At 55.2% G+C, this 14,372-nt stretch overlaps 1 protein-coding gene across 12 annotated transcripts in view; it reads right to left on the bottom strand.

Annotated features, from left to right (window-relative positions):
• Positions 1–1,005: 1,005 nt before the first annotated feature.
• Positions 1,006–14,372, bottom strand: part of Agap1 (ArfGAP with GTPase domain, ankyrin repeat and PH domain 1) — a 488,301-nt gene continuing 474,934 nt past the window's right edge. For all 12 annotated transcript variants that reach the window (XM_058577558.1, XM_058577559.1, XM_058577560.1 and 9 more), the window contains 2 exons: positions 10,182–10,437; positions 1,006–7,981 (listed from right to left, as the gene is read on the bottom strand). In XM_058577558.1, the coding sequence (XP_058433541.1) occupies positions 7,778–7,981; positions 10,182–10,437 (460 nt within the window). In that variant the 3' untranslated portion in view covers positions 1,006–7,777. The remainder of the gene's footprint in view (positions 7,982–10,181; positions 10,438–14,372) is intronic.

Here is a 14,372-nt window from a genome sequence, read left to right as displayed (position 1 = left end):
TCCCGACTCTTCTTCCCACCTGGGTAACTAGCACCAGGGAAAGGTGACCAGAGGGGCGGAAGGTGGACCTGAGGCCCCCCAAGGGCACTGGACCCTGGGTGGGGGCTGGGCATGTTCTGCAGCTGTCCAGCCAGCACCAGCTGGCCTGCCTCCAGCTTCTGATTTTGTGAGGAAAAGTAACCTTTTGATTTATTTAAGCTGTTTTGCAAATGTTTGGCCCGAGACAATAACCAGTGTGCAAGGGATACCCTGAGCCCTCCGCAGAGTACCTCCGTTGACCTTGTTATTTTCTGGAAGAACGTCACCTTTGTCCCTGGGGACTCTGGCCTGCTGGGGTGTGACATGCCACCCTGAGTGTGGGTCACACTTTTGGCTGGGACAGTCAGGAGGCACTGTGCACTGTGAGCTTCCTGTGCGCTGGAAAATTAGCAGGAAGTGTCAGTACCTGTGAGCAGGGAGCAGGTCCCTGCTGTGTGCAGAAGCCCTGGAAGGCCCTCGCCACACCCCCAACTGCAAAGACGCCTGGGTGGTGGCGTCTGGGGTTTACCCTCCTTGTACTTCTCTGACTTTGGGGGAATCAAGACACAGTGAACATCGTGTGAGAATGTCACAGTAATGCTCGTGACCACAACACCATGCGGAGTGGAACCCTGGCCTGGTGTCATTTCCTGGTTGCCCGCTGCCTCCCTGCCACTCCTCTGTGGCAACCTGGGGCAGTGCAAAGACACAGCTGAGGTTCCTGGACTGCCGGGGTCCAGTCCGACATGCTGGCCAGGGAATCCACGTCCTCGGGGGGTTCTGGCCCAGAGAATGAGATGAGGCAGCAGCCCCTTCCCTCCTTCCACTCCGCAGCCCGAGGGCCGGGTCCCTCAGGTGGGGTGGCGGGCCCAGACCGTCCCTCTCATGCAGTCCAAGCCCCCTTCCCTGTGACAGACCTTCCCTGGAGGAAACCCAATCAGTCGTGACGAATGACCAACACCAAACACGGAGTCCAGGGAAGCGTCGTAGATGTATTTTCATTTCTTTATTAGAAAGAGGCCTCTACGCTATAGCCACCTCTCTCCGCGACTTTACACAGCTTTCTATTTCTTTTCCCCTTAGAATACTGTACAGCTGACACACACAAAAAAATATCCCAAGGCAGGAAAATACAAACTGGCATATTTAATCCAAACGAGGTCATATGAAATAACAAGCAGAGTGAACTGTCTGTCCATGGTTTTAATTACAGTACAAACAACATAAATAAAGCGTCATTGAGCCATCGTGAAACATGGGGTTGCCGAATGAGGTAATATAAAAACGGCCCAAATGACCCCTGTCTCTGGGTGGACCCGGCTGCCCTTCCATCTTCTGTACATGGCTATTTACAGAGACAGCAACGTGCTGCAAGGTGGGCCAAGGTGCGGCCTTCCCTGTCCACCCCAGATAATGTGCCTCTGTGTCACCTCTGATCTGTTCCAGCCCCCTTTCAGAAACAGGCTCCCACGCAAGACGAGGACCAAGGCAGGCCGCTGGGACAGAGGGGCCGTCCACGGGGGCGGCTGTGGCCGCCTTTGGCTCTCCCCTCGGCAGGCCTGGCCGAGGGGGCAGTGCTTTGGGACTCTTCCGCACATTAAGGTCATTCCGCCAACACTATGGAGCAGTTTCTACATCACCTCCTGGCCATCTGGGGCAGCCCGGACCTGCTCCAGCTCCCCGTGTGCCCCTGAGGGTCCTGGAGAGAACGCCGCAGCGGCCCTGGGGGAGGTGGGCAGGGCATGAGTGCTGGCTACCTGGGCCGGCCCCCACTCTCGGCCCCTTGGTCCCCTCTGCTCCCGACCCTGGTGACCTGGCATGCGGCACAGACATTTTCACTGGCTCCTCGGCTGCGGGCAGCAGGCAGTGTCTCTGCACGAGGCCTGCCAAGGCCTCCATGAGCTGGTACTACACAGTGGGGGGAAGGCCCGGGGCTGCTTCCTGGAGCCCACTCTGAGTGGGCGCCCTGGGTGGGCACAGGTCTTCTAAGAGATCTACAGTTGACTCTAGCAGCTGCTTTCAGGGCTAGTGCGGGTGCCACCCGACACTGGGTGACGGGGTATAATGGGCCCCGGGTGCTGCTGCCAGCTGCTGGTGTGTTCAGGGCTCTGCTCTCCCCGTTGTGTCTCCCACCTCTTGGTCCTTCTTCCACCTGCACCCCACAAACAGGCCCCCAGACAAACAGCCCTGAGCCAGCCGGGCTCTCATGTGGGGAGGCGCCTGCTGTGGACCTGCAGCAGCTGAGTGCTGGGTGCCCACCCCTAGGCCCAGGCACTGGGTGGGAGGAGGCCCCCAGACAGGGGCAAACCCCAAACCAAAAAATACCTGGTGATGGAACACGGGAGGGCAGGCTTCCCAAGGTCCCCCTGCTGTGCTGTTGCAGGTGGGAGGTCACTGCACTGAGACACCAATGCTCCTAAACCAGCTTAAAAACCCTTCAGATAAAGACTTGTTTCACAGAATCCCTTTCCAGAATAATCCATGGAGAATAATAACCTCTAATGTCAACCCCGACACAGGATGCAGACCCACGTTTAAACAGCAGCAGATTTACAATGTACGTAGGGAATCTGTTAATATTTTTTAAAAATTTGGGGCAGGGTTGCTTTCCTAAGGGGAGGAGTACTTCTGGTTTGAAACACTAAGGTCTAAGTTGTTAAATGTCATCTTTCCCCCATGAGGTAGGACATGGGCCCTGATGCCTGGTTTCTCCAGTCAGGGACGTCTCGGGTCCAGGGTTACCTCCTGGCAGTGATGGAGAGTCTGAGGGCTGCTGCTTGGCAGCTCATCTACCCCAAGGTGCTGGGCCCCTCCCTCCTCTGCAGAACTGGAAGGAGTTTTAACATTTGGGCTGAAAACAACCTAATTTAGATGCTTGAGTGGCGAGGACCCACCAGGCAGGGCGCAAGCAGAAGAGAGTGCCAATCAGAGGTGCAGCAGGGTCCAGGAGTCCCCTGCCCTGCCGTCTGCCAGCACCACACCTGGGCAACAGGCCAGGCCTGGTGGGCTGCTCAGGGACCCGAGGGGTGGGCTTGAAGGATGCCTGAGGCCTGGGCCCTGGCTTAGCTTCCTGGTGAGGGAGGAGGGGTGGCAATCCCCTCAGATGTACTTCAGGACGTGAGCAACCCGAGTCCCAGGAGGCCGCTGGAGATAAATCCTGTTCCCTTTGAAGGAAAGACGCGTCTCCAGCACATTTCTATTCGAATTCCTTCCTGACTGCTTTTCAATCTGTTTGCTTGGAGGCCATAAATACAACTCAGGGGAGTTCTAGAAGAGTCTCAGTGACCTTGTCAGGGAGAGGGATGAGAGCAGAGCAGATGGGTGGGGAAGCCAGGAGGAGGCCAGGGATCGGCCTGTCACACCTCTGCTGGGGAGAAGCCCCACTGAGGCCAGGATGGACTCGCCCAGGCAGGGGTGCAGACTGCCCGCTCCGGTTTCTTCCCAGAACACTCTAAATGCCGGGAGGAAGAGTAAGGGCCCTGGCACCTAGGACACAGCTCAGGCAGGGGGCTGCGCAGGTCCCCTTTCACCAAATTCAGACACCATGTTGGCCTGGGCCTTGGCGGGGAAGGTGGGTGCCTCAGTGAGCTGGACACTTGCCCTCCAATCCATCTCACAAGCTTGCCTGGTGGGGACAGGGTGGCAGAGCCTAAGGCCACGCTCAGCCAGCGCAAGGTGCCTCCAGGAAGCACTGATCCTTGAGGAGAAGAAAAGGGCACCAAGGTGGGGACCAGCCAATGCCACCAGAAGGGCACAGGAGGGAGAAGGGTGGCCTTGACCTGGGGCAGCATAAGTAATGGCATGGGGCAAGGCTCGGCCCCCTCCTCTGGAGATGACCACCAAGAAAATGAGCAACGTTCTGACAAGTGGGGGCTGAGTGCACTGTCCCCTGCACGCAGGCCCAGTTCCTCTCTCCTGCGCCACTGCCACCTCCCAGGACAAGGGGTGTGAGGACACAGTGCCAGCTGGGGCTGGGTGTCCAGGTGTGTGCTGACTTCATTTCTGTTCCTAACAAACGCTCCCGATCCCTGGGCTTCATCCCTGCCAGGTGTGAGCTGGCGTCCCCCAGGCTAGGTGGAAACCTCTCTGCACCCTGCCAGGTCCACAGGTGAGGGTCGAGCCCGAGGGCTGGTGGCTGCCTAAGGCTGCCTGCATCCTCTGGGGAGAAGGCAGGGCCAGGGCGACTCGTCTGTCGACCAAAGCTCTTTCTCAGCAGACCACATTCTTCCAATGAAGTTACAGCTTGGTGTAGATGTCACAGGGTGGCAAGCCTGGTGTCCACACCGCAAGGCAGAGGACGCCTCTAATCGACCTCATCAGGCTGGGAGAAATCGTGGCAAAGGGAGCTCTCGTGCGTGGACCTGTACTTGAGCTGCAAGAGGCCGTTAGGCCAGACTGGCCTGCAGAGAATGTGCTCAGGTAGGCACTACAGGCAAGAGTGACTCTAGCTGGGGGTGTAGCTCAGTGGGTGCACCATGTGCATGGTCTTGGATTCCACCCCCAGCCCTGGAAAAAAGAGCTCACTCTCTTCTACCTTTCCGGGCTACGTGAACACTGCGTGTCCTTACTAGGAGATAGGACGTGCACCAGTTTAGAGAGCAAAGACTCATGAATCTCTTCCTCCCTCTTGAGCTGCTCATCTCCTGGGGCCGTTACTGGGGTGCCCTCCTCTCCTCTCCCCCCAGCACCTGAGGTCTGTTCATCCTGGTCAGAATCGTAGCCCCTTCCCCTGCAGGGACCCCTGGCTGCTGAAGAAACCCTGCCAGGTCTGTGCCTCACACTTCACAGGTCAGTGACCGCAAAGCCAAGCTGCAGCACTGCCCAGGTGCTGTCCAGATCCCCACGCCATGGGCTGCTCCTGGGCACCCCCAGCTGGCTCTCACCTCGGGAGTTTCTACTCGAACAGAAAGGTCATGTGGACTCTGCAGTGGTGGCTACTCATGTCACCCTCTCTTTAGAGGGTGGAATGGTAGACAGGAAGTTCCAACCCCCTTTCCATACTGTTCATTTCTAACACTGGCTCCTGGCCCCTGCTTCGTCCAGACCCAGCGTTAGTAAGCTTTCAAATGGGAGCAGGAACACTGTCGGCCAAGAAAGGACCAGAACCTGACACAGGCACGTCAACACATTAGCCACCACTCCCCTTTATTTGACAGGAAATCCTCAAAACCCCACTGCTCCTTTTCCATCTGTTGCCAAAATGTGGGATCCAGAAAGTGGGCAGCCTTGGGCCAGGGCAACGTGGCCACAAATGGCAGGGAGGGGCAGGAGGGTGGGAGGGAATGGGTCCAGCACTCAGGCTGTGGAAGGTGAAGTGAGACAAGAAGTCATTTGGGAAAATATTATATTATTAAACACATATAGTATGTACACACTCATATACATCCCAAGAGAAGCCTTACAGGGAATTCCGTTTCTTTTCAAAAGAAGGCTCCACTATGATAAAGCATTCCTAGAGTGGGAATTAACTACAATGAAATAATTTAAGAATTTCATTTATATTCTATCTGTGTTCTCTACAGAAGGTCTACGGTGTATAGAGGCAAATGTGTATAGCGGGACTGGATGCTAATAATGTATTCTTCAAAAATAGGCAATGACATTTTTTTCTCTATTCACATTTAAAATAACTACACAGTGATGAAACACAGAATTAGAAGCCAAATGGAGGGATTATAGAACCACGGTCGAGGTTCTCGGAACTGTGGCTTGCTGCACCTGTGATAGTTCTGGATACCGGTCAGTTCCTCTGAGCTTAATTAACATTAGAAATCTCCGTGAAACACTTACCCACATATAAATTCTGTGTAAAGCTTTATTTTCCCCCACCTACTTTAATTTTTTTTTTTAAAAAGTGAAAGAAGAGGAAAAACTCTTACAAAATATAAGGTTTAATATATGAGAGCAAGGGACTTCTCCAGTGGCTGCTGAGCCAAGAGGGTTCATGTTCCTGTGCTACGTCAGCCCAGCGCCCCGTGTTTCCATGTGACGACCTCCTTCCGGGCCACGTGGCCACAGGGCTCTGGGTAAAGCTGCCCCTTTCGTAATGTAAGGTGCATCGTGGTTTGCTTTTCTGCCCTTGACCACCGCGTTGAAGGGGACCTGAGTCTGAAGCCCCAGATGACCCCATGATGGCAAACTAGTAAAGTGGGGAGGGCCTGGTGCCATGCTGCCCGGGGTTCTCTGGACCCAGGTGGGGCTGGCACCATGGGCAGCTGCTCCCCAGGCGCCTTTGACACAGAGCAGGGTCTGGGGTTCAGAAAATCCCTCTGTCCTGCCAGAGCTCTTTGTTCTGGGTAGGCAAGAGTGGTCTCAGATCTACAACACACCTTCAAAGAAGAAGTCATGCTCCTTCACCCCCTTCCTAATACGAGACGATCCAGTGTCTTTTTTCTTCCCTTTCTCGATTTTAATAAGCAAATTGTACCACCATCTTATTTTGATCTGTTCCTTTTTAAAGGCTGTATATCACATTAATGGAAGTGTTTACTGCTGGGAATATTTTCCATGTACAATGATCTGTAACCCTCTTATCTCAACTAGTTGCACATTATTAGTTCACATCCAGTTCAATTTATAAATTAACAGAGGTGCCATTTGTCTGTACAAAAATCAATGCATATTTATGAACTTCTTTTATTCAAATAGATTTTCACACATCTTACCTAAGGACCTAGGACAGAAGCCTGGGTAAGGCAGGCCGTGCGGCCTGGGAGTGACTGAGGCCCGGCACATCCACCTTGGCCAAAGGACAGAAAATCTCTCTCACTTTCAGGAAAGAAAAAAAAAAATAGCCTTTTATGTATTTACTTAGTTTACCAAATGCACTCAAGAAGCTGCTGTCAGCTAGATTCACCGTTTCCCTTTGAATTTCCAAGTTATTCTTATTTATTTTTTCCATTTTGTTTTTGCACCAAGGAGACTGCAGTCAAATAATACTCAGCAACTGATTTCCTCTCTTTGGACTGAAAAATTAAACAGATACTAAATTATGACAGTGAATTTAGAAAGGAGGGCTCCGAGGGCTCGAAAGAACATGCCTGGGATAATACGATGCTTCTCAGAGTATTGCAATCACATCGCGGCAATCACCGGAGCGTGCCCGTGACTACCTCCTCGGCTAATGTGCTCTCTCCTCAGTGATGAGTAATCATGTCCTATTAAACAGCGGTAATGCTGGAAGAACTCAACTATACAAGCGTAATGAAGCCAGTATTCTCCCTGGACAGATTAGCTACAACTGATTTGACACATACCATCATAGGGGCTTCAGACCTGACAAACTCTGGGCTGGCTCCTGATTTATGCCGTCAAGCTCCTCGGAGAAGAGATGAGATCCGGGCGCTCCGTTGGGTGGAGGTGAAATGGACTCATGTGCTTAACTGCCAGTAGGGGAGGTGCCCCTGCTCCTCGCTCCTCACCTCCCACCCGCTCCTGGCCCTCGTCCCTCGTGCCCTGCTCTGTCCAGGGGCCACCGGGGCAGGGGTCCCACGCCGTGTGCTATCGTCAAGGACCCGGGGCGTGGTCTCCCCCGTGCTGCGTCGGGAGTCCGTCGAAAGGAACCGCCTCTGCAGCCTCCTGGCCTCTTCTTCCACCCTCGAGGATGTCCGGGTTGGGAGGTTTCTGGGGGTGAGTGGGTGGTTGGGCGGGAGGTGGCCACCAGGAAGAGGGAGGGGGACGTGACAGGACTCACGAGCTGTGACTTCCGAGAGTGGACGGCGAGGCGGGGTCCCCGGCGTGGTGGGCAGGGGCGCCGCTCTCAGATGATGCTGGGCACCCTCCCGCCGCTGTTGTTCCGGTTATTGTTCTTCCGCGACAGGTTGGGGGTGGCCATGAGCACGAAGCGCTCGTCGGGGCAGCCGTACTGCAGCAGCACCTCGGTGCACTCCTGGCTGGAGGCCTGCCGGGCGTAGGCCAGCGCCGTGTTCCCGTGGGCGTCGCGGGCCATGACGTCCACCCCGTACTGCGGAGGAACAGACAGCCCGTTAGTGCCCGGGGACCAGGCGGCAGGGAGGGAGGGGCAGCTTCCCCTCAAGCCCTGCACGGGGGAACTGGCTACCGAAGACTGGCTGGGGGCCGGAGGAGCCAGGGTCAGCGGGGCCAGCCGCGCCTGCGCCTTGGAAGCTCACCTTTGCCAGCGGATGCCCTTCCCTGCAACACGAATGGGTTAGGACAACTCTGAATTTTGTTGTTTCTACTTCAACTTTCCATTTGTCAATGAAAAAAAATAATCACTTAAAAAAAATCTCAGCAGCAATTCATTTTCATTGTCGAAAGCACATAACTAGGGCTGGGGATGTGGCTCAAGCCCTAGCGTGCTGGCCTGGCATATGCCAGGCGCTGGGTTCCATCCTCAGCACCACATACAAATAAAAAAAAAATAAAGATGTGTCCACCGAAAACTAAAAAAATAAATATTAAAAAAAAAGAAAACACATAAGTAACACGTTAAGAACACAGGAGGAAAACATCAGCCGTGACCTGGCCACTCAGAGGTCACCTTTGCTGAGTTTAGTGTTTCCCTCTAATGGTTCTTTGAATCTAATGTACATAGTTGTGATGGAGATAAAACTATATATGAATACTCTGTATTTTTTTTTTTAACTGAACACTGGGTGTGATCATTTTCTTACATCATTAAAAATGACTCACAAGCACAGCTCCTAAGAGCCACAGGGTCCTGTGCCAAGGACCCACTCAGTCACTCCATTACTGTTACACATTCTGCTCGAAAACAGTCACTGGTGGAAGAAATGAACTGTGTTGTGTGTGTGTGTGTGTGTGTGTGTGTGCACGTTCTGAGTCTTTCGCAGGACTGTGACTATCAGGGAGAAGGCAAGGAGGGCAAGTCCCTCCTTCTGACACCACATTCCTAGGCCTGCAGCTCATGAGCAAGGCCCTCTGCTGCTTCTGCCAGCTTGCAGCAGCAGGACGCACGGCCCCAGAGGGCTCCTGGACAACTGGGAGGGGAAAGCCACGTGCACTGGGAAGGCTGAACCGTGTGCCTGCCACTGCTGTGCTGGAGTCCCGGCCCCCAGTCCAATTTGACTGGTGTCCTCTAGGAAGAGCAGGAGACACTGGATATGCTTGTCCACAGAGCAGTGACCATGTGAGAAGGCAGGCCACGGGAGACAGCAGCCCTGCTGACACCTTGATCTTGGGCTTCCAGCCTCCAGAGCTGCAAGAAAGTCAGTGCAGCTGTGTGCCGCAGGTGGCTCCCTGCAACCAGGGCTGAGCTGGTCACTGGTTTGCTGTCACTGCAGCCCAGGCAAACTAAAAACACTGCTATTTAGTTTCATTCAGTCTCTACTGAGCCAAGGTGAGGCTGAGGATCTGATTGATTTTTGATTTAGTATCTGCGTGTCTAATTCTACTGCAACCATCAAAAAGTAGGTTAAAGACACAGAGGAAGCTGCAGTCCTCCTCAGTGGTGCCGGACTGGGCTGCGCGGCTGCCTCGGGTGCAGGCAAAGGAACCCCAGCAGGGCGCCCCTCCTCTGACTCCACTGTGGCTCTGTCCAGGTGCCCTGGGCGCTGGTGGAGGACCACAGGCAGGGCCTCTTGTGGGATCATGGTATACCACTTGAGCTTCCATGTGAAGGAAAACTGTTTTCAAGTAAAAATTACTCAGAATATTCCAGAGGAAGCCCCTTGACAAACTCCCACCACCTCAAATTCCAGGGTTTAGGGCTCTACCGTTGCATTTTGTGAATAAAAACACTCAAGGTTTGGCAATGGGGAAACGCCACGGGCCATGAGATCAGACACTTCCCAGGTCCCCAAAGAGGATGGAAATGAAAAAGAGGCCACTGCCATCACTTTTGACTTGAGGAGACGTCAGAAAGATGGATCTTCAGAACCGGCAAGGGCTACACCAAGAGAACCACAAGGAGAGTCCGGTAGGCTTCGCCCCCCCCAACGCCACCTGCTGGGGATGGAACCCAGGGCCGCACACATGCCAGGCGAGTGCTCTCCTGAATGCACCCCAGCCTCACTTCTGCCTCTCATCCTCGCTCTGCAACCCCACACGGTGAGTCCAGAGGGCAGGGGCCACCGCACTTCAGTCCAAATTCCTTCCTAGGACTTGATCCCCACTTTCACGCTGGTAAGGATGGCCTTCCACCAGACAGAGCCCAGCACAGAGAGGGCACGCCCGCCACCTACCCAGATGAGCAGCTGTGCCAGCACCACGTTGCCCTTGCGGCAGGCCAGGTGCAGCGCCGTGCGGCCGTCTCCCTCCCCGCAGGTCTCGTTCACCTCCTCCCGGGAGCCGTGGGCCAGCAGCAGGATGACTGTCCTCAGGTCCTCATCTGCGGTGGCTCGCAGCAGGTGCTGGCCCAGGGGCAGCTCAGTACAGGGCAGTGGGGCCAGGAAGAGTTTCTGCTCATATTTGGCCCGGATCCACCGTTCCTTCTCCTCCCTGCAATGACATCAGACAGACGTGATCACAACCAGGCAGGAGAACCTCGGCTGCAGCCCCTGCCCCTCAACCCCGGAGCAGTGAAGTGTCAGGGCATAGGCGTGTCCACGTGGCAGAGGAAGCTGGGTGGGGGCAGGAGGATACCCACGGTTCCCAAAGTGGTGTCCTCACCTGCAGCAGGCACCCCCTGGCAATGTATTAGAAGTGCGAGTTCCCTGCCCCCCGCCAGCACCCAGGATCAGCACCTCTGGGGAGTTTAACTAGCCCTGCAGGGCTTGTGATGCCCTCAGAGGGTGAAAGCCAGCTCTCTAAGGCCACAGCCTTGACACACCTACTTGAGTTCTCTGTTTTAGTGCAGCAGCTGTGACCCTGAAAGAGAGCTGTCAGGAGTGCCCCTTCCTGTGTGGGTCTACTGAGGAGTTTCCAGGGTGGGAGACCCACAGGCTCCAGGAGGAGGAGCCCACAGCTATCCCTCCCTGGGCTCTGGCCAAGGGTCCTCCCTCCAACCCCGACTCAGTGTCAACTGTGCACTGCGGCTCTGGGCCCTGGCCCGCGGGGTCTACTCTCCGCTGGGCTGATCTGGGCAGGATGGCTCTTCCCAGGTGTCACTGAGGCCCACTCTCTGGAAGGACAGAGAGGTCAGTGGGGAGGTTTTAAAACAGATGGACAGAGCTGGGTGACTTGCGGGCACTTCCGTAATCTCTTCAGACTTGGAAAGGCTTAGTGGAAGAGACAGGATGCCAAGCATTCCTTACACGAACCAGAATAGCCGGGATTTCTGGGGGAAAGCGTTCCAGGGCCCAGGAGAGGAAGCAGGCGGGTGGCTCCCTACAGCCAGCGCTGAGCTGGGGGAAGCTGGGGAGGTCTGGGGTGGGCTCCGGGGCGTGGAGAGCAGGTGAAGAGGGCAGCGGGTCCCTGACTCCTAGCAGCCTGGCAGGGACCGAGCTCTGGAGCTGGGTGTCGAGGGGTCTGTAGAGCTGGGACCCTGCCTGTGACATTGGGTAGGAGGGCTGAGGAAAAAGAGGAGGGGAGAGTGAGGAGAGAAGCCAGGGCAGGCAGAACCCCGACAGCAAGACAAGTGTCCTGGCACAGAGGGAGGGCCCAGGCGGAGGGCCCAGGTCATCGTATCTGGGGTTGGGGTTGGTTTCTCCAGACTCTGGCATTGCTACGGTGAGAAAAGGGAGAGGACCAAGACTCTAAAAAGAACAACGTGGGATCTTGCAAGTCGCTCCTGAATGGTGCAAGGAGCCTGCTCAAGCTTTTTGATGAGGGTGATGAAGATGGTAAGAAAAGCCCCCACACGCCCAGAGCGAGTCACGGAAGCCCCCAGGACACTGAGCCGCAGCCAGCCTCCCCTACAGCCAGATGCTGTCCTGGGCATCACCAGGGTACACAGCTGCTGGCCAGCAGGAATCGCTCAGGCCTCCCGCCCTCCTTCCGCCACAGGCTCTGAGAGCACATCATTCAGGATGTCCAGAAGAAAGGCCTGCTCACACCTTTACCCCTGTTTACACTGCGCCTGGTGATCCAGTGTCGGGTTAGCCCTAATCTGTCGCTAAACACTTAGGCAAACAGATCCTTCCAGGAGCAAACCTGGATTAGTTTTGCTTCACTTCCTGGTCCATGCGAGTGACCCCAGAGTGACCCCTGACTCTTTCATTGGGAGATTTCCAGGACAAACACTGGCCGCGGCCGAGGTTGACCTGTGCTCCACCTGGGCAGACACCCAGGTACAAAAGCAGACGGTGTCCGGAAATTCTGGTGACGAAGAAGAGACAAAAAACCCCAGTGGTTTTGAGATTATTTTAAAAACCTTGCTTATGTTAAACATTTGTTGATGCATTTCATAAATCACAAAAGAGAAAGAGCAAAACGTGAATTAAATCGAAAGGGATAATGGCGTGGGATATGTCCAGATTTCCAAGTTCCAATTTGCTCTCATTTTTTCGGGAGGCATAAAATCAGACCGTATTATTCTGCTCCGATTGATTTTAATAGTCATTGCTAAGTCATCCAGGGTAAGCTGGAGAACTTAGCATAGGAACTCCGGTCCCAACTGCAGTTATTAAATGTTCTTTTTAATATTCAAATACCCCAGCCAAAGACAGAGTGCAGATCCCACAGCTCTGACCCCCCTGCTGGGTCTGGATGTTCTCTGAGGACGGTGGCCACCGGCCTTCCAATGGGGCCACCACAGGAAGCTGTGGCGAATGCTCCACAGAGGGCAGTCACTGACAGCAGCACAGGGTGGGATGAGCTGTTTGCTGCTTTTAAAAACTGGTGTCCTTTGGATTCAGAGTGAAGCCGGGCTCAGGTTTTGCAGGGCGGAAAACGTGCTGTCTGGGGAGCCTTCTTTAAGAGGGGGGCTCCAGCATCATGTGCCCGAAACAGGAAGAGGGCCTGGCAGAGGCCTAGGGGACGGCCTGGCCCCAGGTGATGTAAGAGCCCCCAGCAGGGTGCAGCTGCTGACAGCCACCTGGACCTCTGACCCCAATACAGAAGAGGGGCCAGGCCTCGGGACCGGTGCCGGGAATACTGCAAGAAGACAAGCCTCGCGGACTCTCCACAGGGTCTGCCCTCCTGGCCTCAGTCCACATGGACCTCCACCCTCCACCAAGGATGTCCCAGAGCTGCTCAGTGTGTGGCTGCAATTGTGGCCCTTCACTGAGGCATCGTGGGCTTTTCCAAAACAGTCCTGCAAAGTCAACCCCTGCGTCCCTGGGGACTGTGATCTTTTTTTAGACACCAAGAGGTGACTTCCAGGGAGCTAAGGGAGGCTGCTGGCTTTGCATCTATCAGCCATGACTCTTGTTAGCAGTTTTAACCTGGTTAGTACAAACACAGGGCCGAGGCAGGGACAACTGTCCACGCACTTCCTCCAGTGCATAGGGAGGGAGAAGAAATCTCCAGTGGACGCTGGGCCACAGGCTGCGGATGCCAGCAACAGCTTCGGGGCCTGCTCTCTCCTTCCCACAACTTGGTCCTTCTTTTTTCATCTGTAAAATGGGTCCAGAGATACCTACCCCAGGCCACTTGCTGGCCACAGAGGCCCCTCTGAAAACAGCTGCTGGTATTCTTGAAAAGCACAGAGCATCCGCAGTGGGGCGGCGTGTGCACCCAAGGTGCCGGTGGCCTGGGGCTGGGGCTCCTCGCTGCTGCTGTAGGTACTTGAGGTTCCTAAACGTGCAGACACGAGGGCCTCACAACTCCACGTGCTCAGTGTGGCCAGGTGAGCTGCTCTTGGCTGGGGCCTTGACAAGCCTGTTGGTGTCTCCCAGGCCCCCTAAGGGTACGGAGGGCTCAGAGACACTGGGGTGAAGGGTACTGGGTTACTGAAGTGACCCTGTGCCTGTCACAGTTGGAGGGCTGAGTGGGCTGGCCTTTGCCCACAGATGAGAAGTCTGAAGTTTCCTGGCTGTTACGGACTAAATTGTGCTCCCTGCCCACCGATTCCTATGTTGAAGCCCTAACCCCAGGGACTGGAGCTGGACTCAGGTCTTTAGGGCAGTGGCTATGGCTAAATGAGGGCATGAGGGTGGAGCCCTAAGGCCCTGGGGCAGGTGTCCATCTGAGAGGAAGAGACACCAGGCCTCCCTTGCTCTCTGAGTGCAGGGAGAGCCAGATAAGGATGAGAGGGAACCACTTGCAAGACAGGAAGAGGCCTTGCCAGACACCAATCCTGCTGGCCCCTCGACCTTGGGCCTCCAGCCTCCAGAACTATAAGAGGCAAACTGTAGGTACGTGGCATTTGGACAGGGCATCCTGAGCCATGGACCTCCACTGCCCTTGCCAGGCTTCTGCCCGGCCAACAGGTGACAGGTGGATGCTGCCGGGTATGAGGACATTCTGCCTAAGCCACCACCCTGGGAATCCACGATGCCAGGTGCAGACATGCCAGTGGTCACTCTGACGTCCCGCTCTTCTTCTGTCCCCAG

Source organism: Marmota monax, unplaced genomic scaffold, assembly GCF_021218885.2.
Source record: "Marmota monax isolate L192 unplaced genomic scaffold, Marmota_monax_Labrador192_F-V1.1 WCK01_AAM20220418_F8-fsc00041, whole genome shotgun sequence".
NCBI classification, from domain to species: domain Eukaryota; kingdom Metazoa; phylum Chordata; class Mammalia; order Rodentia; family Sciuridae; genus Marmota; species Marmota monax.
Note: the sequence above shows the minus strand (reverse complement) of the source record. Positions and strands in the feature narration are given on the sequence as shown.